The 27,124-nt window shown below is 39.1% G+C and overlaps 1 protein-coding gene and 1 non-coding gene across 4 annotated transcripts in view; one reads left to right on the forward strand and one right to left on the reverse strand.

Annotated features, from left to right (window-relative positions):
• LNP1 (leukemia NUP98 fusion partner 1) overlaps positions 1 to 25,704 on the forward strand; it is a 35,189-nt gene extending 9,485 nt beyond the window's left edge. Inside the window, exons 2-6 of one of the 3 annotated variants that reach the window (XM_004771937.3) lie at positions 5,533 to 5,692; positions 10,597 to 10,714; positions 13,298 to 13,486; positions 20,836 to 21,066; positions 25,227 to 25,704. In XM_004771937.3, the coding sequence (XP_004771994.1) occupies positions 10,664 to 10,714; positions 13,298 to 13,486; positions 20,836 to 21,066; positions 25,227 to 25,376 (621 nt within the window). In that variant the 5' untranslated portion in view covers positions 5,533 to 5,692; positions 10,597 to 10,663 and the 3' untranslated portion in view covers positions 25,377 to 25,704. Of the gene's footprint in view, positions 1 to 5,532; positions 5,693 to 8,098; positions 8,288 to 10,596; positions 10,715 to 13,297; positions 13,487 to 20,835; positions 21,067 to 25,226 lie in introns of those variants that run through there. The other 2 variants (XM_004771935.3, XM_004771938.3) reach the window with 2 other exon arrangements.
• Positions 25,705 to 26,512: 808 nt separating this feature from the next.
• Positions 26,513 to 26,616, reverse strand: LOC123394596. The gene has a single exon (XR_006609356.1). It is a non-coding gene; the product is annotated as a U6 spliceosomal RNA (small nuclear RNA).
• Positions 26,617 to 27,124: the final 508 nt, after the last annotated feature.

Consider the following 27,124-nt stretch of genomic DNA (forward strand, 5'->3'; position numbering starts at 1 on the left):
TTAATTTCTCTAAGATAAATACCCAAAAGTGCCATTGCTGGATCATATAATAGTTGCATTTTTAGTTTTAAAATAAAGTGGTAAACTATTTTCCAAAGTGTCTGTACCATTTTTTAAAAAGATTTTATTTATTTATTTGACAGACAGAGATCATAAGTAGTCAGAGAGGCAGGCAGAGAGAGAGAGAGAGAGAGAGGAGAAAGTAGGCTCCCTGCTGAGCAGAGATCCTGATGTGGGGCTTGATCCCAGGACCCTGGGATCATGACCTGAGCCGAAGGCAGAGACTTTAACCCACCCAGCCACTCAGGTGCCCCTGGCTATACCATTTTTATGTCCCATCAGCACCATAATAAGAAGGATTTAACTTCTCTGCTTCTTCTCCAACATTTGGTGTTGACACTATTTAAAATTTTTTTTATCCACTCTGATAGGTATTTATAGTGATAACTGCTTTTGGTTTTAATTTTCATTGACCTGAGGGGTAATGATGTTGACACCTTTCCATGTGCTTAGTTGGTGTCTATTTTTTTCAATGTAATGTCTTAAATGTCTTTTGCTCATTTCCTAATTGGGTTCTTTGTTCTTTTAGTGTCAAATTTTGAAAGCTATTTATATGTTCTAGAAACTAGTTGGATATGTTGGCAAACGCAAATATTTTCTCCTAGTCTTCACCTTGTCTTTTCATTTTCTTCACAGGGTCATTTAAAGGGCAAAATATTTTAAAATGATGAGATTTAGTTAATCCATTTTTCCCTTTATGAATTACACATCTAGTGTGAAATCTAAGAACTCTTTGCTTTGTTCCTTTAAAAAAACTTTTAAAAAAGATTTTATTTTTAAGTAATCTCACTTCTATACCCAGTATGGGGCTTGAACTCACAACCCTGGGATTAAGAATCACAGTCTCCACCAAATGAGCCAGCTAGGCACCCCTTTGCTGAGTTCTTGATCTCAAACATTTTCTCCATTTTTTTCCCTTAAAGTTTTATAGCTTCATAATTTATGTTTGAGTTTGTGATCCACTGTGAGTTAATTTTTGGTATTGGGTATGAGACGTAGGTCAAGATTCATTTTTTTACTTTTTTTTTTTTTAAACATGGTGAATACAGATGCACATGCCCTGCTGGATGGCTGCTGTAAGATTCACTTTTTTTTTTTTTAAAGATTTTATTTATTTATTTGACAGAGAGAGATCACAAGTAGGCAGAGAGGCAGGCAGAGAGAGAGAGAGGAGGAAACAGGCTCCCTGCTGAGCAGAGAGCAGGATGTGGGACTCGATCACAGGACCCTGAGATCATGACCTGAGCCGAAGGCAGCGGCTTAACCCACTGAGCCACCCAGGCGCCCCAGATTCACTTTTTAAAACTGTGAATGTCTAATTGTTCCAGCACCATTTGTTGAATAGGTTTTTCCTTACTCAACTTTCCTTACTTGAATTGCTTTTGCACTTTTTCAAAATTTAGTTTAGATGTCTGTGTCTGTATCTTTTCCTGGATTCTCTATTCTGGTCCATTGCTCTATGTGTATTTCTATCAACACTACACTGTCTCTATTATTGTAGCTATACAGGAAGCCTTAACATTGTATAGCATGGTTCTCCCAATTTACTCCTTATTTTCAGAATTGTTTTAACTATTTCATGTCCTTTGAATTTCTATCAATTTTAGAATAAGCTTTTCCATGTCTGCAAACACCTGGATAGGAATTTGTATTAAACCTAGAGTTCAGTATGGGGAGAATTGACATCTTTGCTTCATGACTTACTCATGAATAAGCCTTTCCATTTCTTTAGTCTTCTTTGATTTCTTTCATCAGCTTTTTGTCATTTTCAGAATACAGATTCTGTACATGTTTTCTTAGATTTGTATCTAAGTATTTCACTTTCTTTAGGGGGCAATTATAAATGGTATTGTGATTTAAATTTTGATTTCCACATATTCATTTTTAGTATGTAGAAATGCAGCTAAGTTTTCTTTGTATTGAACCTGTATCTTGGGACATTACTGAAACTCACTTAAAGGTTCTGAGAGTGGTTTTGTAAATCCCTTTGGGTTTTATCTAGATACAATCATTATCTGCAAATAGAGACAATTTTATTTCTTTCTTTAAAATGTGTATGCCTTCCCTCACACCCCTCCCATTTTCTTCCCTTATTGCACTGGCTAGAACTTCTAGCACTGTGTTGAATCAGAGTGGTAAGAATGGGCCTTCTTGCCTTTTTCCTGATCTCATCGGTAAAGCTTTCTGCCTTTCACCATTAGGTATGACATACAGGAGTCATTTTAAAATAACATCTTTTCATGATTACAAAAGTGCTACATGATCACTTACAGAATGTAGAGAAAAATAGAAAGAACAAAAAGAAATTATCTGAAATCCCATGATTCATAGTTGATATTTGAGATCATACTAGTATAAACTATCTATTATTTCTCCAGAGAAATAAAATCAATAGGGTCTCTCTCTCTCTCTCTCTCTCTCTCTCTGTGTGTGTGTGTGTGTGTGTTGGTGTGTGTCATGTAGAAAGAGAGAGGGCAAGATTTATTTTAAGGAATTGATTCACGTGATTATGGAGGCTTATAAGTCCAAAATCTACAGGGCGAATCAGGAAGCTGGAGACCCAGGGGAAGCAATATTGCACTTGAAGTCCAAAAGCAGTCTGTTAGTAGAATTCTCTTGCTTGGGGTAGGTCAGTCTTATTTTCTATTCAAACTATTTAGTTAAATGAGGCCCACCCACATTATAGAGGGCAATCTGCTTTACTAAAAATCCACCAATTGAAATACAAATCTCATCCAGAAATCTTGCCATTTGTGACAACATGGGTAGACCTAGAGGGTATTATGCTGAGTGAAAGAAGTCAGACTGAGAAAGACAAATACCACGTGATTTCACTTATATGTGGAATCTACCAAATAAATGAATAAGCAAACAAAAAGCAGAATCAGACTTACAGGAAAAGATGCCAAACTGATGGTTGCCAAAGGGATAAGCCAAATGGATGAGGGGGAGTGGGCGATACAGGCTTCCAATTATGAAATGAACAAGTCATGGGAATAAGAAGTATAATATAGGGAATACAGTCAATGATATTGTAAGAACATCGTATGGTGACAGATGGTATCTACACTTGTAGTGAGCATAGCATAACATATAGAGATGTTAAATCACTATGTTGGACACCTGAAACTAATATACCATTATGGGTCAACTAGACTCAAATGAAAAAAATTTTTAAAATTTGACTTGCCACAAATAAATAACAATTTATATTTAAAGAATTTGTAAATCTCATTCACAAATGCTCTCATGGAAATCCAGAATAATGTTTGACTAAATAGCAAGGCACCATGGCCCAGTCAAGTTGACAAATAAAATTAACTATCACGGTGTATTATATTTTGATTTTGTCACCAAAGATTTTATTTTGAGAAGTTTCCTGTGTCATTAAATCCCTTGATATTTTTTATGATTGCATAGAATTCTGTTGTATGAAGATGCCTTAATTTATTAGCATGGTCTCCAATTGTGCTTTTAAGATGTTTCCACATTTCTATTTTATTTTATTAAAATATTTTATTTATTTATTTATTTATTTATTTATTTGGGAGAGAGTGTGTGTATGTGGTAAGGAGGGGCAGAGAGAGAGGGAGAGGGACAAGCAGACTCCAGACTCTGTGCTGAGCATAGGGCAGATGGGGGCCTTGATCCCACAATCCGAAGATCATGACCTGAGTCGAAACCAAGAGTGGAGCACCTAACTGAACCACCCAGGCACCCCACATTTTTGCTATTTGTAATAATGTTATGATGAACAAATTTCCTCTGCATACCTCTGATTATATACTTACAATACCAAGAAGAGAAATTTCTGGGCCAAGGAACATGAATATTTAAAACAAATCTTCTTAATAAACTCGCTGTATTTCTTTCCAGAAAGACCACATTTATACTAAGAGCATATGGCATTTGGTCCTCAGAACAGATCGTTCTGGAGCTTTGTTAAAGTCTTTATTTATAACAGTGTGAAAATTACCCATTGTTTATTTATTTATTTTTTTTAAGGATAATTTCTTTGAGAGAGAGAAGGGGAGGAAAGAGGGGAGGGACAGAGGGAGAGGGAGAGAAAGAATCTTAAGCAGGCTCCCTGCTGAGTGACGAGCTGCACCTGGGTGGGGGACACATGGGGCGCAGGGGTGGTTAATCTCACAACCCTGAGATCATGAGCTGAGCCGAAATCCAGAGTCAGGTGCCCATCCAACTAAGCCACCCGGCCACCCCTGCTCATTGTTTATTGACTCAAACTTAAATCTTTCCAATTTCTTTTTCTAAATGTCATATTTTGTCACAGTTTCCTTTAAATGTTTGGTGATCCACTCTGTTATAGTACATGGCAAAATTTTGCCCCTCTTAGAAGTGAGACTCATAGGATTCTTTAATTCTCTCAATTCTTTTCTGGGGCACTTCTTATGGGGAGGCTTGTAGACTCAGACTAAAAAAAAGTGCTGAGACATTACCCTTAGATTCTGTGAAATTGTAGTTAGTAACTGGGAGGAAGCCTTTTCTGAAGTATAACACACTGATGAGCTAAACTGGTAAAGGTTTTTTTTTTCCCCCAGAGTTTTAAATTTTAACAAATAGTGTATTCAATCTGTTTTAGGATAATAGCTGCCCAGGGATCAAGGAGACCTTGAGAGGCCATATAAGGCATAACACTGCTGGAGGCAAAGCTGCATAGATTCCATCTCTGACAGATGAGAATCAATACTCTGCTTCAAAGTCTCTTGTGGAAGAGATGATATATTGCCTTATAAAAACCTATTCCAACATCTGACGACTTTGACTATTGTCAAGCCTACCATTGGCCCAAATCCTGCAGAACTTGATGATGCTTACTGCCAAAGTAACTAGATATTATGTAACCAATAGGCAGACCTCTGAAAACACAACCCCCCAGATATTTTTTTACATCAACAGTACCTTCATAATATAAACGGTATAGCTTTTTAGAATAAGCAGTGATGATGAGGTATGCTAAAGTAATACATACTTTCAGACACTTAAACACCAAGCAACAGAGTGGCAAACTTCACAGTGTAACTTAATAACAGTCATGGAAATGGATGACTGGGTTAACATATTACCTATAAAAGAACATTCTGACAATCAGGACATTAAATTAACAGCTCACAGTTTCAAGTATTCAAGCACTGCTTTTTGGCAGGTAAAAACTGTGTAAAAACCACTGACGTATTTTGACTGTATATAAATACGTAAAGATGCCCCAGATTAATTTTTCTGTACATAGCATTTCTTTTCTGGAATGAGAGTGGCTTAGGCAAACTTGAAAATAGTGTGGGAAAAATTCTTCCCTTTAACTAGCAAGAAAAAAAATGAACTAAAAAAACAAATTTCTGTAACAATAGGGGCTATGGAGAATGAACTAAGTAAGAAGAATGCATTGAAATAACTAATGGAAGTTAAATAAATGAAAGAGACAATGAAATAAAGAGAAAATCATTTTCCCTCCAGGATTACAGTCTCCTGAAGCAGGGAATGTGAAAGAGGACATTGAAAAAGCCACTTCATTTATACACAGCCGAAGGATTATTTTCACCGATTACCTGAGCGTCCGTGATCTCTGACTTTATGAGAACATGAGCTCTACAAGCTTCCTACCCTCTGAGAGAAGGTAATTCCTTTCACATTGAGCATGATAAGAAAATACACAGGCAGGCTCTTTCGAAAACGACAGCTGTCTCAAGCCACTTGACACTTTTGACACCATGGGCTTGGCAAGGTAGAACATTGGAGCAGGGTCAAAAGGGCAACTCCCTTTGGTCCTCTGCCCCTGGCAGCATCTTTTCAGGGCAGGTGTCCAGAGCAGGGAAGGCTCATGGTGACTGGGGTGGGGCGGATTGGCCTCCTCTTGTGTGAGGGCTCCAGAAACAGGCCTAGAAGAGCAGTTCTCCAGCTGCCGAAAATCTGGCAACTACTGCTGTTGCCTTGCTGCTCCAGGTTTGTTATAAGAACCTGAGTCCAGGCAAATCAGGGAGCCATCTTTTCTCATACATTTAAGGAAATGGGCTTAACTAGGAGAAAAATGGAGGTGGATTTATTTTATATACTGTAGACCAAATTATTTTTCTTTTGGGGTTAACTTCATATCTTGTTGTTTTGGGAGAATTTTTGGCCCAGATTTGAAGAGTTCCTTTTCCTTCCTGTCTTGGGGATCCTAAAGACCAGACCCAGGTTCAGTGACATATAGGACTCACAGGACTCAGTAAGTAGTTATACTGATAGCTAACATTTATTACATTGAAAGGACACAAAGAAAAGTCAGCAAAGTGAAAACTGTCTCAAGCTTCCAAGAGTCCTTTCCCAGTGGAGTCATATAGAACATGCTTAATTCTTCCAGTGATGAGAAGTGTTATTTACCAGGGAAACTTACTGGGGACTCAGAGCTCAAGGCTTTTACTGGAAGCTGGTCATGCAGACACATACTGCCTAGCCTGTACAAAAAATTCCAGACTTCCAGAAAAAAAATGCAGTTGTTCAGAATAAACCATTGGTTATATAAGCAGTTTAAGCCACTCATCAATTAGGGTAAGTTTTATATTACTGTAGGAACTGTTTACCAGTCAAGATCCCATATGCCAGCCAAGGATCAAGCAAGGCTTTTCTAAGGATGTGTAGTCTCAGGCCACTTTGTTAACTCCTTCCTACAAAGTCCACCCCATTTGGCCCATGCTTTTTTGGAGCAAAATTATTATCAACAGGACCCCCTGTTGCAGGGAGAAAGCATCTTACTAGTATTCCTCCAGGGTCCTGGATTTAGCCAATTAAAACAAATCCCATCTACAAAAAGGTCAATCTTAGAAAGCCTGGTGGCTTTCTTCTAAAGTTTTTGCCTTCACCTTTTTACCTGGCCTGAACCATCCATTCAAACACAGGAGGACTCTGCCTGGTAAGTTGAAGCTGAGCTGCATGCCTTCCAGGATTGAGGCGATCCATGAACGTTAAGGTACACATTCAAGAAGAGTAATCCCAGAGAGTACCCTTGGAAACAAAAAATTTGCAACTGGCAGGTCACCCAATGGAGACATACATTAGTAGGCATTAGAGGTAAAGAGGGCCCCTAGTTTGGTTTCCCGCTGTAAGTCTTCTGCCCTAGGGTTCTCTGTCCAGTTGAAATAATGCAGTTGAGTCCTTAGTTTTAGAAGGACTTCCAGAAGGCAGTTTCACCAATTTTGCTTGTCTTTGACATCAGTTCATTTGCCTCATGAATGTGGACAACATCTAGAGCTGTTCTTCATGGGAACATAGGAGTTGGGCCCACTGTTGCTGTCCCACAGTCAGTGCTGTCAGGTGTGATCACAGGCTCAGTAGGCGGTTCGAATTCAAGACCTCACAGCATCCTGGGAAGGCAATAGTGGCATTCAGGAGCAGTTCCTTTTTTTTTTTTTAAAGATTTTATTTATTTATTTGACAGAGAGAGATCACAGGTAGACAGAGAGGCAGGCAGAGAGAGAGAGGGGGAAGCAGTCTCCCTGCTGAGCAGAGAGCCGGATGCGGGACTCGATCCCAGGACCCCGAGATCATGACCTGAGCCGAAGGCAGCGGCTCAACCCACTGAGCCACCCAGGCACCCCTGCAGGAGCAGTTCTGAAAAACAGAGAAGTTATGAGAATGAGATCATTAACATCCTCTTTCCCTGTATCTCCCAGGTGCTGGGCTTCCCCCCATCCCATGTTATTACAAAATCAGTGTGTCTCATTTAATAGTCATTACTTTACATTTTTTTCCCCAGTCATTTTTATTCTCATCTATAAACCAAAAGGGTTGGATAAAAAGAGGATGTTAAGAATTCAGTTGAGTTACTGCATGATATTGCTGCATTGACCTCATTTTGTTTAGCCAAGCAGTGTCCTGAAACTGACACTAGTCCCCTCACCTAAGCACATGCCCTAGATTGCAGTCCACAGAGTCACAAGCACATGTAAGTTCCTGCTGGCAATTCCCCAACATCCCTCATGATCAGCCATTTGCCCTGCCCCCACTGCCTTTTCTCCACGTGGTTCCTTAGATAAGACTCCAGGGTGGCGTTGCAAACCCTGCCCTTTTGGTTTCAACTGACCAACCTAACCTTAGCCCCAGGAACTCCAAAGCACTTCACCTGCAGACTCTAATAAAAACGTGCCCCAATGTCTACCTCTCTCTGTCTGCACTCTGCTTTGACCTCCGCATATGGCCCCTCAAGGTGTGCCAGGCACTTCCTCCAGAACTTGTAAGTAATAAACTTCCCTATTTTAATTCCTCATATGTCTGTTGCTGAGCCACAGTTCACTCTCTGACATCCTGTGGCCCACTTAATAAGTGATGATTTAAGGAATTTGTAACAGAGGGACAGAAGAATAGAAAAACACTGTTAATATAACTTAACCAGAAAGACAGCATGGTCAGGAACTGGTTAGGACAAAATCTTGAATTTTCAAAAGTTTTCAGAACATGTTTACATAGCCCCCACCCTTTTCATCCTGATCATTTATTCAGTAGGCAGCCTGAAAAAGAATAATCTCTTTTTGGGAATAGCTGTTTTTAATCATCAAACTGCCTAACATAGGAGGAAGGTGAGTAAAGTTGAATCAGGCCATCAGTCTCTTGTTACAAATTTCAAATGTTCTTGAAAGTCAGACATAAGTCAACAGCAGTGAGACATTCCTGAGCAGGGGTTGAGAGTCCTTTCTGTCAGGAGTGGGCAGAGAGGTCCTACTTTCCATACTGTGTTCTCTTCCAACTTGCAGCTTTCATCAGGAATCACAGCCTAGGTTCCTTTTGGTCATTCATCTCAAATGCAATTAGTCCCTACATTAGAAATATACAGCCACCAGCAGCTTAGTTTCAGATAGTCCCATCAGGGAATGTGCCCTTTCTTATGGGCATCTGCAGGTGGCCCATGTGGTCCAGAGAGCACCCATGATGTTTTTATAGCCCACGACCCCATGGAGGGGTGTCTTAAGTCTGCAGTAGTCCCAGCATCTCAGTTTTGTTCATTAAGCCTATGTCTGTTTTCCAAGATTGAACTATTCTGTTACAGATGTTATTAGGTTTCAGGCTACCATCAGGTCCAGGCAATTAGGATCTCTGGATTCAGGATTCCAAAAGCTTGTGGCTTTTCTTCCTCGGCAGCAGCAAAGATGAGAGACTACAGGGGCAGACAGTGGAATTCCAAGTTCTTCTAAGTCCCTTTTATCTTGTCAGTCTTAGAGTCCAAATTGACCTACTCAAAAATATGCACAATTAGTCTAGACAATCATCAGTCTCTAAGAGCCAGACATCTGATTTTACAGAAACTTACTATCAAACTAAAAACTGCTTTTTAAAACTCTAAAAGTGCATTTTCCTGTGCAGATTACTTCTCCTTTTATGTTGTCTGCCTTTTCTCATAGGCCCCCAATAGGCAAAAATCACGGGAACAATAATCACTTATGAAGATTTCAATACTCAGATTTTCAAGAATTTTAAATTTTTAATCCATCCAAGTAAGAAATCCTGTTCTACTCACACCTATTATTGGGCAGCTTTCCATGTTGGAATAATCCCTTTAGCATTTATGAAATTATAAGAATATAATTTATACTGTTTTTAAAAATCACATACCCAGAAGCAATAGGCACAAAGTAAAAAGCCATTTTAGAAAGTCTCTCTCTCTCTCTCTCTCTTTTTTTTTTGCAAGTTTACTCAAACCTTAGCAGTAAATTCAACACTTTCAGGATTAATGTTACAGCTACTGAGAGGTCCCAGCTGGAATGCAACAGGCTGCTGTACTAGTGGATGGAGTGTTATTTTTCTGCTCTTCTTTTTTTCTGGTTTGTCTAAAGTTTGTGCCAGCCTTGGAATTGACTTAATCTTATTTCCTCTCACTTGGAGGAGTGAGCAGTACAAACATACTACATTTTGGGAAATGTTTTTTGGCAGAGTTTTAACCCTTTCTCCTCCCCCCTAAAGGGGAGAACAAAACCTAAAGACATCAGCCAGGCTATAATTTTTAATTCCTTTACCTTAGCTACCTTGGCCAAAAGTGGCCTATGGATCCGGTTCTTCTAGGGTTGGAGCTATCATTTTCAAGTTCCATAGGTGATCTTCACCTTCCAGAAGCTGTTTCATACCACATGACTAGATAACCATTGGTATGTGAAGGTTCATAATTGTATCCCCTTCATACTTTCTTTCTCTGACCACTGTTTTAGCCATATTTCAATGAGTCAGGGTTGTTTTTAATAAATCACACTTCTGACACCAACTGTCACCCCTAGTTTAAGGATTCTAAAGAATCCACAGCATATATTTATACTTATGGATAAGATTTATTACACTGAAAGGATACAGACCAGAATCCAAAAGGGGGAAGGAATATTGGCTTAAGTCTGAAGAAAGCCAGGGAGAAGCTTCCAAAAGGTTCCTTTTGTTGTTTCTTTTTGTTTTGTTTTGTTTGTCCCACTGAAGTCTTACAGGTTGTGCTTAATTCCTCCAGTAAGTTTTGGCAACACATGTGAAATGTTGTCTATGTGCTCATTAGAGACTTCATGCCCTCAGTTTTTACTAGGTGCTGTTTATGTGGTACCCTGCTATGTACTGAATGTTGTGATTCTGCAAAATTCATATGTTGAAGCCTAATCCCCAATATGATGTTTGGAGGTGGAGCCTTTGGGTGGTAAGTAGATGAGAAGGTGGAGCCTTCATGAATGGGATTAGTGCCTGTGATGATTAATGGGGAGCCCAGATTAAACACTATTTCAGGATGTGTCTTTGGAGGCACTTCCTGATGAAATTAGCACTTGAAATGATGGACTCAATAAAGTAGAGTGGTGGGCCTCATCCAATCAGTCGAGGGTCTGAATTGAACAAAAGACAGAAGGAGGAATTTGCCCTGCCTCAATGCTTATGCTGGGATATCTCATCTCAACTTCTTCTTCACTTGGACTGGGATTTACACCATTGGCTTCCCTAGTTATCAGGCCTTTGGACTTGGACTGAATTACACCACTGGTTTTTTTGGATCTCAAGCTTACAGATGGCATATCGTGAAGTTTATCAGTCTCTATAATTACATGAGCCAATTCCGTATTTATATATGCACATTTTCCCATATTTAAATAGCTTCTGTCTATGAGGCCTTAAAAGAAGGATTCAGAACTCCAAGAGATAAATGTCACTCAAAGAGGTTTTAAAATAAGTCGTATTTTCTTCAAAATATTTCTAAGCAACAATTAGGTATGACCTGTTCTGGTTTTTCTATCCCCTGATCATAGATTTATTTATTTTTGTTTCTGAAATTGGAAGAAAAGATATTTCTGTCTTAACAGGAATAGAAAAGAAGAGGTTTATCTATTGTTAAGTTTTGTGGACATACCTGGTCCTGCTTCCCCAAGAGGAGTTACCTTTCTTTCTTTAATAACAGACCTCCAACAGTGGTGACATATGGTTATAGTTATAACTTTTCCTTTCTCACGTGGGTCATTGAGAAGCAGACTTTCTGCATTCTGTAATAAAAATATTACAAAGTAACAAGCCCTCATGTCTCACTATTTAGACAAGAAATAAAAATATTGCAAGCTATTTTATGCTTTGGTTACTTTCCTTAGTAACTTAGAAATTGTGGTACAATGCTCTACAAACACTGGTCACAATTATTAAGCCCACCTTTTTGTAGCTCAAGGAAGAATTTTCATATAGAAAATGGTCAGGAATACCTCCGTCTAAGAATGCAAGCTTTATCAAAGGTTTCTTGGAATACTGCTGGAATGGTGGGAAGAGTCTGACTTCATTATTCTACTCCTTGCTTCAGATTTGTCTGTGCTGTTTAGTAGTAATTTCACATCAGGCAAGTGGCCATCTATTGGAATCTCAATGTCCTTATCTATAAATTGTGATACAAATCTCCACAGATTGGTTATAATGTTAATAGCATAGGTAAAATATTTGACTTCATACCCGAAGGGTAAATTTATAAATTTATTAGTCCTGTTATTTCAAAAAAATGCTTGCTAGAAAATAAGGACTATAATGGTAATATATGCTTTATTTATAAAGATTTTATTTATTTATTTGTCAGAGAGAGAAAGAGAGAGAGAGCGAGCACAGGCAGACAGAGTGGCAGAGGGAGAAGCAGGCTCCCTACAGAACAAGGAGCCCAATGTGGAACTCGATCCCAGGATGCTGGGATCATGACCTGAGCCGAAGGCAGCCACCCAACGAACTGAGCCACCCAGGCGTCCCTAGATGCTTTATTTATAATACCCCACCTGGAAGCAACCCAAATGACAGCCCCAAATGACCATCAGTAGTAGACTGAGTTTTTTTAAATGTGGGATAGTCAGTCATACAGTGTAGTACTATAAAGTATGAACTACTGTTTGCACAAAATAGGGATAAATCTCACTGATGAAATGTTGAATGACACAAAATACTGCATTCTGTATAATTCCATTGAAAGAAAGTTCGAAAACAGGCAACATTAATCTATAGTGACAGTGGCCAGAAGTCATAACCTTTTGGAGAGAGAGGATGGATTGGAAGAAGAATAAAGGGAACCAACTAGGGTGCCGAAAATGTTTTAGTCTTCACCTGGTGGTGGTTATGAACTGATACATGTATGTAAAAATTCATCAGACTATATGCTTAAGGTTTGTACATTACAGTTGTACTGTTTATTACAGATATAAATAATAAATCAACAAAAGAAACTGTTCCCTTAAACCCAGGAGCTGGATTTTTGTTTCAAAATCAATGTCATTTATTAGGGGAGTATCTGGCAATAGATACAACATACCAATAGCTGGCCATCTTGCAGGCTGTAGTCAGTCTGTCCCTTGTTAGTGGCCCCATTTCAGAGCTATCCTGGAGCAGACAGGCACATTATAAGGGTCATGCTCCATCATCATGGACAGCTGGCGATGCGACCGCATGCCATCGGCAGCAAAGCACAGGGAAAACCAGGCAGTGGAGTGTGCTTCCCACCCTCAGGCTTGGAGGCACAAGCCCCAGCCATGGAAGGATTAAAAAGCCTCAATTTAAAAAGACAGGGGGAGGGGAGGGAATGTGGGCTGCACAATTTATAAATAGACATTCCCGAGGCTGCCTGATGGTGAAGTGGTTGTTTAGTAAATCTTTCTCCCTTAAGGATCCCATTAGCAGAGAGCATTTGAAAATAACAGTTTCATTTTGGCTTTTGGGGGAGATCCTGGGTTTCATCAAGTCAGCCCTGTCAGAGGATATTGCTCTTTCTCAAATTTAGGGACAGGCCTTCGACAACTTAAATCACCTACACATGGAGCACAAAGATGATGACGATGATGATGTGTCTTTTGCCAAATGGATGAGCAGCTTCTGGGGTCACAGCTGGATAGAAGAGAACGAGAGAGGACTCCGGGACCATCATGGACCACAAAATGCCACTCACAGGAAAACCTCCCTGCCCTGCCCAGTGAGTTATGATCAGAGAACCAGGGGAGAGCCGGACTAGGGGAGGGGGATTTCTATTAGATAATTTTTGAAGAGGCCTTTGGTGTAAAATTTTTGGTTCAAAATCAATACTTCTAAACCTTTTTATACCCTCAAGAGTCCTTTTTATTGTTTTATCTTGTCCTCCCGGGGACCCGATTTTCATTTAGTAGGCAAAGATTTCTTCATTTTTAGTAGCTTAAGATCTCTTTAACTACTATTCAGAGTTCCTGATAAACCTGAGACAATCCTCCTGAGGGTTAATAGGATTCGAGTCAAAGGAAAGACACTTGATGTTATAAATTAGTCTGTAGCATCAGGCGTGGATCAATGTGTGATTTACAATACTCTCTCTGGAATACTGAAAATAGCTCCGTGATTTGATGACCTCTAAAGAATTGGGGATTCCACATCATAAATCACTACCTTTGATAAACTTGATACACTTTTTCTTCTGGTTCTCCTTTGGTTTCCCGAGGGGAGAGGAAACCAAAATTTTTCTGTCCTCAATACTACTTTTCCACAGGGAGGCAGAGTATCCAGTTTCTAGGGAGCCAGACCCAAGCAGGAGGAAGATTCTAATGGCAGAACGGGAGGGGCTGGCCAGGTGAGGACTCAGCGGCAGGGACAGGCCCTGGTTCTCTCTGCTTCACAGTCATTTACTATAATAGAACAGTAAATAAAAAAGCAAGAATATAGGGATGCCTGGGTGGCTCAGTCAGTTAAACATCTGGCTTCAGCTCAGGTCATGGTCTCAGGACCTGATTGAGTCCCGCATCGGGCTCCTTGCTTTGTGGGGAGCCTGCTTCTCCCTCTGCTTCTCCCCCTGCTTGTGTTCTCTCTCTCTCTCTTTCTCTCTCTCTCTCTGACAAATAAATAAATAAAACCTTTAAAAAAAGAAAAGTGAGAATGTAGCTTTTCTTTTCCACAAGTCCCTTAGGATTCTAGCTGTAGAGAATGTCTCCCCAACCTTCTGCTTCTGTCAACCCCAGAACCAGTGTGTTTTGGGACAGTGTTATTTTATTTCAGTTTTAGCCTCAGAGTTCCTAGAAACATAATGCTTATGAGGGATGTTATGGTGGGTATGGCAATCTCTTTCAGTTTCAGTGACCAGCAAAATTGAGGAATGAGACCTCTTTACGATGCAAATATTTGAAGGTAGATTTCTTTTTTTTTTTTTTAAAGATTTTATTTATTAAAAAAATTTTTTAAAATCTCTTTTCAGTGTTCCAGAATTCATTGTTTATGCACCACACCCAGTGCTCCATGCAATACATGCCTTCCATAGCTTTTATTTATTTATTTGACAAAGAGAGAGAGAGTGAGAGAGGGAACACAAGCAGGGGAAGCAGAAGAAGGAGAAGCAGGCTTCCTGCTAAGCAGGGAGCTCAATGTGGGGCTCCATCCCAGGATCCTAAGATCATGACTTGAGCCAAAGGCTGATGCTTAATGACTGAGCCACACAGGCACCCCTTGAAAATAGATCTCTTGCCAAATGCATACTGAGGGACAATGGGCAAGTTTCAACAGGTCTTTGAGCTTCAGGTTCCTTATGTAAAAAAGAAGAGGGGGTACTGGATGATGTCTGGGAACTCTTCTAACTCTAACTATCCATGATTCTGTTGTAAATAAACAGCTGTTTATCAAGCTCTCATTTTAATCTCTTATGTTCTACTTCAAATGAGGTATTCACAGTGTGAACCAGGAGTACAGTTAGTTTCCAGTTTCCAGATAGTGAGAACCAGGGAGAAACAAAGAGAAAAACTGTGATTTGCTATTTATCTCAACAGTCCTTTGGAACTGTTGAAAATATGAAAACAAAATATGAAACAAAAACAAATGACTAATAAAATACAGTTTTGTTGAATACATCTTAGCATCTATTATACCTGTAAAACTGAGATAATCCACCCTTTTTTAGGGAATCCAGTTTTAGGTTGCAGTGTTGTTTGCCTTAAACTATTGGGACCAGCAGAATTTGTTATGTAATGCATTTCTAAACAGTGTCCATGTATCTCTTCCTGCTCATACTAGCTTTGGGCATTTGCCTGAATTAACCTGTTTAGGTCCTCTATGTCAACAGTGAATTCCACAGTTATCAGACTACATGCAGAAAGTATGTGTTTATTCAAGAAGACAAAGCATGGAATAAAAATGAGCAACTGACTGAACAGAGTAGAGACTGCAAGTGCAGAACACAGAGTAGGAGACCCAGGGTGATGTGGGAAGAGTCCTGGGAGATAGTCAGGGGTCTGAATGTCCAGCTCCAGTCACAAAATGCCATAAATTTATGACAAGAGCCTGTGTTGGATACTTTTCTAAGTCTAGAATGTGCTCAGATTTTTCTTACTTTAGAGATCAGAGAACAATTAGGTTTTCATTGTGTGTGTTTTGCTTTAAACTCAATCAGTGACTTAAAAAGAAAAGCTTACTTTCAGCCTTGTCTCTTTTCTTCTCTCCCCACTGCTTCCATCTGAGGCTCTTCCCTCTCACAACCTCTTAAGAACCTATATCCATCTATATTACATTCATAGGAAGAGAAGAGCTTTCCCTTCCTTTTCCATTTGAATGTGGTTTCTAATATGGCTGTTAGCCTCATGATGATTCCTGCAAAGTGATGGAGCTTTGATTCATTGACTATATTTATTGACCGACTACTATGTGACAGGCATAACTTATGCAAGGCATGTAGAGGGTACAAGAAGACATACATGATCTCTGTGCTTGTGGAACTTCCAGTCTAGTGGAAAATACAAATCTGGCAGAAAGAACAAGGCAGGCAAGGGGTAGAACTTGGTCCTTCTCAGAGAACACTACTTTTCGGCAAGACTCATTATAATAATCTGTGACCACTGATTTAAAGTAAATTTAAAATAATTTAACTTCATGGCTAATGTAGTTTCTTGTTTTTCAGATTAAGTTTTTATTTCATTTCAATAGAAGACAATGCCTTAATCCCTGATGTGAAATTGGTATAGTAGGTTTTTTTTTTTAAAGATTTTATTTATCCATTTGAGAGAGAGAAAGAGCGCACAAGCAGGGGGAGCAGCAGAGGGAGAGAGAGAAGCAGACTCCCAGCTGAGCAGGGAGCCCACCCCACCCCCAATGTGGGGCTCCATCCCAGGATGCTGGGATCATGACCTGAGCCAAAGGCAGACACTTAATCAACTGAACCACTCAGGCACCCCAAAACTAGTGATAGGTTCAGGCAACAGTGACAACTCTGAGGAAGGACTTTTAGCATAATGTTCTATGGATTTGCTTTCTGTCTTCTAGTTGTAGAGGAATCTCTGGGAAGGCAGCGGAGTAGGTGGCTAAGAAGGGTGAAGGGAGGGCTCCAGATGCAGCCTTCCGGGGTCTACCACTAGCAGCATAACTGACTGAGTTACTTCCCTCCCTCTGCCTCAGATTCCCCGTATGTTAAGGGGGTTGATGGTAATAGCAGATACCGCATAAGGGTGTAGTGAAGATTCAATAAGTAATTTATCTAATGTCATTAGGACATTGCCTGGTACCTAATAAGCACCTATGCTTCTTATTGTCACGTGTTGGAAGTGTCGAAAGTTAGAAATTTTTTTTCCAGATGACGCTTCAGTTAATTACTGCAAAAAGTCTTTCATTTTGGGTCTGACGATTTTAGATACCTCATGTAAGTGCAATCATTCAGTATTTGTCCTTCTGTGTCTGTCTTAATTTTTGAAAGCACCTCTTTTTCCCTGATAAAAAAATACCCCCATTTAGATTAAAAAAAAAAAAAAGCCCTAAAAAAAAATTCCACAGGACAAAGAAAACCTTTCAAAACATTTAGGTATGTTTTAAGATTGCCCATCTTTTGATACTACCGTACTTCAAGCCCTGCCCATCCCTCCCTCCCCGCAGATGCTCACGCTCAGAAGGCTTCATTTCCTTCCACTCCAGCAAGCTCTTCTGTGGCAGGGCCTCGGAACATATGGGGCTCGTCCTGAGGCAGAACAGTGTTCCCTGTTCCCGGATTAACCCTGCTCATCCTTCAGATTGTATCTTCGTCATCACACCTTCACAAAAGTCTCCCCTCATCCTCCTAGTCACTCCAACATCCACTGGAACGTACATAATTTTACCTCGTTATAGCCTCTCTGTGTATCTTGAACTTTCCCTTTATAGCATTTGGCCAAAGCGGTAGACATATGCCCTCTTTGTTTAATGTTTGTCTCCCAGCATAATCTCCAAGAGGGGGATGCTGTGCCTGTTTGTCTCCCCAATTTGTCCAAAGCACCAAGTACCATGTCTTACCTATAATAAATGGAATAATATATACAAATTTACCTATTATCTTTTAGTAGCTTTATAAATCTTTAACCATATTTTTTATTATTGTTTGAGGGAAAGTTTCTAGGTATGTGTGTTAGTTTGCTTGGGCTGCCATAACAAAATACCACAGACTGGGTGACTTCAAAAGCAGAAATTTATTTTCTCACACTTCTGGAGGTTAGAAGTCTGAGGTTTGTTTTCTCTGAGGCCTCTCTCCTTGGCTTACAGATGGTCACCTTCTTGCTGGTCCTCACATGGTCTTCCTCTGTGGGAGCATATTCCTGGTTTCTCTCTGTGTATGCAAAGTTCTTTCACTTATAAGGGCACCAGTCAGACCAGTGGGACCCACCATAATGGTCTCATTTTAACTTAATTGTTAGAGGTCCTATCTCCAAATACAGTCATAATATGACATTCTCACATAAAACTTCAACATATGAATTTGGGGCAGGGGGACACAATTCAGTAAATAATAACATGAAATGGACAGATCCAAGGAGGGGAATATTTTAAGTCCTCTGACACATATCACCAACAGCTTTCTAGGAGGGATGTGTGTATTTGTAGTCCTACCAGCAAGGAAGACAGTGTATATCACCCTGCACTCTTGCCAGTGTCATTAAATAACATTTTTTTTTTTTTTGCTAAACTGAAAGACAAAATTGTTTATTATTTCATTTTCCATAAGTTTTGACTATTAATTAAGCATAAACAATTTTTACTAGCTGTTATTTCTTTTTCTTTTATTCTTTATACATTTATTCATCATATATATATATAAAGATTTTATTTTTAAATAATCTCTACACCTGACATGTGGCTCAGACTCACACCTCCAAGATCAAGAGACACATGCTTTTCTGACTGAGCCAGCCAGGTGCCCCTCATTAGTATATATTTAATGAATTCATGTTATGAATAGGGCAGAGTGCTGCATACTGGGGTTCTAGCAGAGAATGAAACATAGCCCTTGATGTGATGGGGGCATATAGTCTAATGGAGGAGAGACATGTAACAAAATTACCCCAAATATTGATCATGATTATGCTAAATATCATAAAGGAGAAGTACAAGACCCCAGCAGGGCATTGAACCGGGACCAGAACCACCCAGGGTGGTAAGGAAGGGTTTCTGTGAAAGTGCAGAATGACTAAAATATGATTAACCATTTCATGGGGTAAACGGGTAGGGTGGTGAGCGGTCATGAGCAGAGAGGACCCCCTGTGAAGGTGCCTGTTTTGGAGAGGAGTAAGTGAGCTGGAGGAAATGACTAACCAGTGAGGCCATCCCTGAAATGGTGGGTGGGGCAAGAAAAGGTAAAAAAGAAAACGTGATCAGATGTGACTTGGTTGGTGTTCTAACTACCCTGGCTGCTGTGGGAATGACAAAACAAATGGGTAAGAGTGGAGGTAGGGTATCCACTACGGGGAGGCTGCTTCTATCATATGGGTGAAAGATTACCTGGATGGCTTGGATTATGGTAGTAACAGTGATGCTGGAAAAGAGTGGATAGTTGTTTTTTTTAAATTTTTATTTATTTGTTTAACAGAGATCAGAAGTAGGTCAGAAGTAGGGAGAGAGGGAGGCAGAGAGAGAGAGAGAGAGAGAGAGAGAGAGGAGGAAGCAGGCTCCCTGCTGAGCAGAGAGCCTGATGCGGGACTCCATCCCAGGACCCTGAGATCATGAACAGAGCTGAAGGCAGAGGCTTTAACCCACTGAGCCACCCAGGCACCCCAAGAGTGGATAGTTTTTGAGAGATGTTTGAGAGATGGAATCTACTGACTCGGCAAGAGATTGTGAAGAGTGGCTCCTGAGTTACAGGTCTGAGTGAGTAAATGGTCTGCCATCTTCTAAGTTAGGGGACACATGGGGAGAAGTTTTGAGGAGGAGAGGTGTGAGTTCAGATTGGCACAAGTCAGACTGAGTGCCAGTGGGATACTATGGGAGGACTTGAGGGGGAAGAAACATAGAGGAGATGTCTGGGCTAACAATATAAATTAGGGAATCAGATGATAGCTAGAAATTAAAGCCTGAAGATGAGATATTTAGGGAGGCAGTGTCATGTGAGAAAGGAAAGGAAGGGAAGGAAGACTAGATTAGAACCTGGAGGAACTCCAGCAGTTATGAGCTGTTATCTGGAGAAGTGAGCAAAAATGTCTAAAACACAGTGGCAGAAAGATCATCCTTGAGGGTGCAGTGGTAGAAGAAAAGGAAAAATTGTTTCCTGGAGGGCCATATGGGCTACTGGATTGTATGCTATGGCATGATTCAAAACCAAAAGTGGACAGAATTTGGAAACATTATTAAGATCAATATCTTGACCAAAGCCAGTCTTGCATGCAAAAGTTGGGATTGGATTGGGTTGGGAAGTGAGAGAAATTGAGACAATGTTTCAAGATTGGCTTCTCTGAGGGGTCTACCCTTTGATTATTTTCCAGTTGTGAGTTTAACATTGATGTGATTGTATTATATGATCTCTCTGTTTGCCTGTATGCATGTGAGTTATACTTATTTATTTTCAGGAGATCTATTAAACATTACTAATATGTAGCAAATATTTTTTAAAGTTTTTAAATCTACCATTGATTTTGTTTATATTATTTATGATACACATTGGCTTTATTTTTATGTGGTTAAATTAATTTTTTTCCTTATGACTTTTCTCGTGGCTCTTTTGCTTAAAAATTCATTCTTCATATAGAAGTCACATAAATACTTACCTTTGCATTATTTCTTTAACATTTATGTCTTCACTGTAGTTTTTTTTTTTTTATAATTTTGGGATTTATTTTACATATTAATTTAAGGCTTGGAATGCTTCATTATTCCACCTTAATGGTAGAAGATGAACAAAGCTAGTCTTAGGATGTTCTGGTTAATGTTTTAACTCTACTTCATTGTAGGAGGAAGGTCCTACTGATCAAAAAGATAAAATTTCAGTTCAACATGAAATTTGCTTAGTTGGTTATAATGGATATTTTGTCACTGTGTTAATATTATATTGTCTCTTTATACTGCAAAATTTGCATTCTGTATTCCCAGTTTCCTGTGCTTCCCAGAATCACATCGTCTGACAGCCATCCCAGAAGACATTCTCATGAGGACCAGGGATTTCAATGCCATACCCACATGCTGGATTACAGAAAATGCTCAGCAGATGAGTCATTCAAGGAGGCACTGGAATCAAAAGGAAGATCTCATTCCAAAATTCAAGCATTTTCAGAGTCCTTTGAACAGAAACTGTGCTTTAGAACCAAACGCTCCGTCTCTTTGGTATGTAATGGAGTTATTGAATATTTAACCACTTTAAGAAAGGAAACCCGAAGGGTTCATCCTTCCCAAGTTTGAGGAGGATAGATCTAACTTCTTCGTTTATAGTCTAGTGATGAAGCCTTTGAAAAATGACTGTTTTAGATAGCTCAGATGTATATAAATATTCTTCATTATTTTTATTGGAGATAGCTGGTGTAGGACGAATTACCAGAGGGCCATAGGTGGAATGTTTTTGTTACTGAGGTCTTCTGGTTCTCTGAGACTATTTTTGTCAGTCTTATAAATAATTGTGCCTTGTTCTTCTTTCACTATTTGAAGAAGGAAAAAACTATCCCAATTGTGCTGTCTTTTCATATCTAATCCAGGAGTAAATAGTGTATGATGGTGGTCTGTTCCCCTGTACTTCTTTTCTTTCTTTTTTTTTTTTTTTAAGATTTTGTTTATTTGAGAGAAAGAGAGATTGAGAGAGATAACAAGCCAGGGGAAGGTCAGAGGGCGAGGGAGGAGCAGATTCCCTGCTGAGCCGGGAGCCTGATGTGGGACTTGATCCCAGGACCCAGAGATCATGACCTGAGCTGCAGGTAGATGCTTAACTGACTGAGCCCCCCAGGCACACTCCCCTGTACTTCTAAAAAATATGCAGAAGGAATTCTCTAAACATTAGTAAGTATCCAAAAGTAGGAGGAGTCCAGGCATTTCACAGTGGCCCCTGGGAGTTTAAGTGAAGCACAAAGCAGAGACAGGCATGAAACGGTGGAAGAGTAGAAACTCCATTGATAATGCTAAACTTGTTACATAAAGTAATAAACTAGAGATCAATTAAGTTGGGGATAGTTTTTGAACTCCACAACATGTTCACTGAGTCACCTTGAGCAAAATAACTTCTTTTTTTCTGTGTTTTTTTTTTTGTTTGTTTTGTTTTATTTTGGAATAAATACGTATCTCTGCCATGCAGTAGGCAGAACGAATAAGTGACCAGGAGTATTGCCACCTGGTTCTTGAGCTTTGCTCTGTTAACATACAGAGGAAGACATGTGGCTGCTTCCTACCTCGTTGCCCATCTGAACACAATGCTTTCTGCTTAGCAGTGATGGCTGTTGGGACTATCACCACACATCCTTGGCTTCTAGGTGGCACCTCACTTTTATCAGAGAGTGACACTGTGTATGGTTTCCCTTCAGGAGGCTGCTCTCTTCACCTGATCATAAGAGAAACTCAGGAAATTAATACCGATACAATAATTTTATACCTAATTGATTGATTTTGTTCATATTTTGCCAGTTGCCTCAACAATATTCTCTATAGTGAAATTTCAGATCGTGTGTTGAAACCAATTTTCACATCCCTCTAACTGATTTTATTCAGGAACAGTCTTTTCTTGTCTTAAATAAAGACAAGAATAAAATAATCTAACTGATTTTATTCTGGAACAGTCTTTTCTTGTCTTTTATGACACTGACATTTGAAGAATACAGGCCAGATATCTTTTAGAGTGATGCCTCATTTGGGTTTAGCTGACATTTCCTGGTGATTAGATTTAGATTATGAACTTCCAGTAGGAATTTAAGAGGAGTGCAAGAATTCCTGTTTTAAAATAAATTACATGATTGAGTCACTAATTATATTAATCAGGAGATATATTGGTTTTTTTCTGGAACAAGTTATGATATAAATGTCTTTTGAAAAGAATTTTAATCTGAACTGCTCTTTGTTGATTCTGATGTCCTCAGAAAAAATTCCATATAATAACATATCTTATGTAACTGCTAACATACCTTTTGCTAATATTATAAGCCCTAACAGTGTATAAACATGAAATCAGTTCTCTTATTTAAAGGGATACTCATCACATTATCCCTAAAATACCAAATGTTAGCTAGTATTTCATTTCCCATGCTCTTTCTTTTGAGTACCAAGGCAATCAAGACAGCATTTTCAACTTTTTGACTCAAAGACTCTTTTCACAGTTCCATATAATAACCAGAAACCTGCTAGGAATTTACAAAATCATTTAATTTTTTTCATATTATCTATGTAAACAATGGAATATTTTATGTTTATAAAATTTTAAGTTTTTTATATCTTATAACAGTTTTAAGTTTTATAAATTTTTATCATTATGTAAAATTAAAAATTTAGAATATACATACAGTTTAAAACTTGTTCTTATTTAACAATTGACATACTTTTCTAAAGCTAACTACACTAAAAGTGTGGTTGATCAGCAAATCTAAAACTGATTTCTATTTTGGCTGGGGACCAAATGTTGAGTAATGTGTAAACATCAAAAAGATCCAGAAGCTAGTTTCGTGACCTGATCATGACCAATAACATCAAATTCTTTCATTTTGTTACTGAAAACTCCAATAGTCTTATTTTGATAATTTTTACATTTTGTTTATAAGCAATGAGAGAAGAAAACAGATTCCAACTCATTGTCTACGAGCATTTCTCAGATAGTCTTTCTTCTCAGTAAGGGAAAAGCCATCACTTTATTTTGAAAATAATTGTCATTATAGTTTCTCTTGTTTATATTGCTCTTGTAAGCATTCAAGATCTAATACGACTACTAGGTTTAATGAGAATAATCTGGAGGCACATTTACAGAACAACTACAGTTTTTAAGTCTCTTAACCTGCATCTCGGCTTTGTCATTTGTTTCGCTTTTTGACTTTGGCCACTAGACCATTATAGATAGAAATGAAACTATCTAGCACTGAAGAGTAGCTGACGTGACCACGGGAACCAGACACCCTCCTACCTCAGCCTGTGGGATTGAGTCCTGAGGTGGCTCCTCTGACTGTCACGCATCCCAGAGCATATTCATTTGACAGACGCTCAGGTGTTCCCCAGGGTTTCCAGTTCAAATGGAAGAGAGGGAGAGTCATGATGTTATCTGTTTATTATTTTTTATTTTTTTAAATTTAATTTTATTTTTTCAGTGTTCCAAGATTCATTGTTTATGCAACCACACCCAGTGCTCCATGCAGTACATGCCCTCCTTAATACCCACCACCAGGCTCACCCAACCCCTACCCCTCCCTTCCAAAACCCTCAGTTTGTTTCTTAGAGTCCACAGTCTTTCATGGTTTGTCTCCCCCTCCAATTTCCTCCAACTCACTTCTCTCCATCTCCCAATGTCCTCTGTGATATTCCTTATGCTCCACAAGTAAGTGAAACCATATGATAATTGACTTTCTCTGCTTGACTTATTTCACTCAACATAATCTCTTCCAGTCCCATCCATGTTGATGCAAAAGTTGGGTATTCATCCTTTCTGATGGAGGCATGATACCACCTTCCACCAGTTAGAGTGGCCAAAATTATTTGTTTATTTTTAAAAATAGAAGTGTAAGTAGATGCCATCACCACATTTATCAATGCCATCTTTTAGTCAGTAATGCCTTCGAAAGACCCTCCTGGACCATGGAAATGAAAGAAACCCTCCTCCTTCCCAGCCCGTACTTCCCTAACATATCACCCTGTTTGCTCATTATCGTCGCACTCACCACTATCTGTGATTTTCTTGTTGCCTTTTAGACTTACTGTCTATCACTCCTGATGCAGGGGTAATATTGAGGAAGTAGGGTTTCTTTAGCTAGTGCTGTATCTCTTAATCTTAGAATAGTAGTATATGTTCAATAAATCAGTGAATGTGGACCCCTGAGCAACCAGCTGGGGAATGTTAATGTGCCTGGATATCATTTCCTCAGCACTTTGTTCTTCACATAGCCCTCACCTTAGAACTTAATGCAAACTCTATTGTTAATGTAATTTAAAGAAGTAGACACTGGAAGGTTAGAATCATTCCATATATGATTCACTTGCCATATTCCTTTTCAGAAAGCACCAGGAGACCATTAATTATATCGTACTGTGAAATCACATCCCTCTATAGGTCTGAGTTGGATACAGGTCGAGTTTCTCCCATAAACCATGGGTGTCTATGGGTTTGCTAACACCCGAGGCCCCATTCCTTTTATTTATGACTAAAACCTTTAGCGACACCTTTGGGCTTCTGCTAAATTTATTATGAGAAACTAAGATGTGGAAGTCTACTAAATGACCAGGGCTTTCTTCGTTTCTGAGAGTTAGGAGAAATGTGGCTCATTGTCAGCTATCTGTACATTTCTACCCTTTCTCTGACCTTTCTCTTTCAGGGGCCTGAGAGCAGGAAGGAGAGGAGAGAAAGGGAATGCCTGAGGATGGAGATAAAATCTCGAAAGAAAGTGGAGGAAAGAAGGAACCCTAGGAAGGAAGAACACGGAGAAGCACACATGCCCCCCTTGGTTAAAAGAGAGTCCAAATAGTGTTTCCATATCATGTCTCCAGATGCCAGGTTTTGGTGGCACTTGTGAAGGAGTGTCCGGAAATGCTGAGTGACTGCAGTGGTCCATCAGTGCAGGGCTCCCCAAGATGACTCGCGCCTGACTCCCACTGCTTCTGATGTCTTAGTCCGAGAGTGTGATCTGCTATGTGGTCCTTTTATGGGAATAAAGAAAAGAAAATGTATTTTAATAGAAGAAGTGATTCTTAAAAATGTAAAGAAAGATATTTAAAGAGCCACCAACGCATCTTCACTAACTCTTCTTCTGCATCAGCCTTGCAAATAAGTTTAAATAAAAGTCATTGATGTGACTCTAAGTTTACTTCTTTATCAGAATTATGTAAGTGTGTCTAACGGCCGTCATCTAAGGGGAACTGGTAATTAATGTGCCAAGCACTATGCTGAGTTCTTACCTAAAATAATCCTCACTACTCTGTGATGGGACCTATTGTCTTCACTTGCTAGCTGAGAAAATGGAAATTTAGACCATCTGGAAATTCACTGGTGAGGTGGCAGAGTTAGGGCCAGAGCCCGGTTCATTCTAACTCATGCCTCTAACCTGAGGCAGGACCTTCATTTCCCTTTAGCTCTGGCTCCTAACTTGGTGTGTGTGTGTGTGTGTGTGTGTGTGTGTGTGTGTGAGAGAGAGAGAGAGAGAGAGAGAGAGAGAGAAAGAGAGAGAGAGATGTGCATGGAATGAGTGGATGTGAATGAGAAAAGCAGGAGCTGGGAGTAGCTTATGATTTTGATTATGTGGGTGGAGACTGATTCTCTGAGGTCAGTTTTATGCTCTGGGTTTTAACTTTCTGAGACCATATTCATGTTTCTTAATTTAAATTTTATATTGAGACATAACTGACATATAACATTATATTAGTTTCAGGTATACAACATAATGATTTGATATTTTTAATATATCATGAACTTATCACCACAATAAGTCTAGTTAACATACATTATCATACAATTACAAATTTTTTCTTATGATCAGAACTTTTAAGATATACTCTTTGAGTAACCTGCAAATATACAATTATACATTGCAATGCAAATACAATGCAAATATACATTATTACTAACTATAGTCAGCAAGCTTACCTTATATCCTATGACTTATTTAAAAAGATGGAATGCTTCCTGAATTTACATGTCATCCTTGTGTAAAGGCCATGCTAATCTCTGTATCATTCCAATTTTAGTATATGTATTGCTGAGGTGAGTACTTTTTTCCCCCAATTTTCAGCTTTATTGATATATAATTGATAAAATTGTGTTTTAAATTGTACAAACATGATGATTTGACACATTATGCTTTGTGAAACGATTACCACAATCAGGTTAATTAACCCATCGAGGCCATATGCTATCACTATTTTTCTTTCCTAGAAGAAAGGATACTAGAACTCTCCCTATTTCTTCTTCTTTTTTTTATATTGGAGTATAACTGACATTTAACACCCTATTAGTTTCAGGTGTACAACATAATGATTTGATTTTTGTATACTTCGTGAAATAATCACCACAGTAAGTCTCATTAACATCCAACATCACACATAGTTATAATGTTTTGTTTTTTGACGAGAACATTTTTTTCCTTTAAAAAAAACCTGGGTGGCTCACTCGGCTAAGCATCTCAGGTCGTAATCCTGGGGTCCTTGGATGGAGTCCCACATCTCTCTTTCCCTTGCCTCACTCCAGCTTGTGCTCTCTCTTGCTCACTCACTGTCTCTC

Source organism: Mustela putorius, unplaced genomic scaffold, assembly GCF_011764305.1.
Source record: "Mustela putorius furo isolate JIRA1106 unplaced genomic scaffold, ASM1176430v1.1 tig00003834_pilon_pilon_pilon, whole genome shotgun sequence".
Taxonomy (NCBI): Eukaryota; Metazoa; Chordata; class Mammalia; order Carnivora; family Mustelidae; genus Mustela; species Mustela putorius.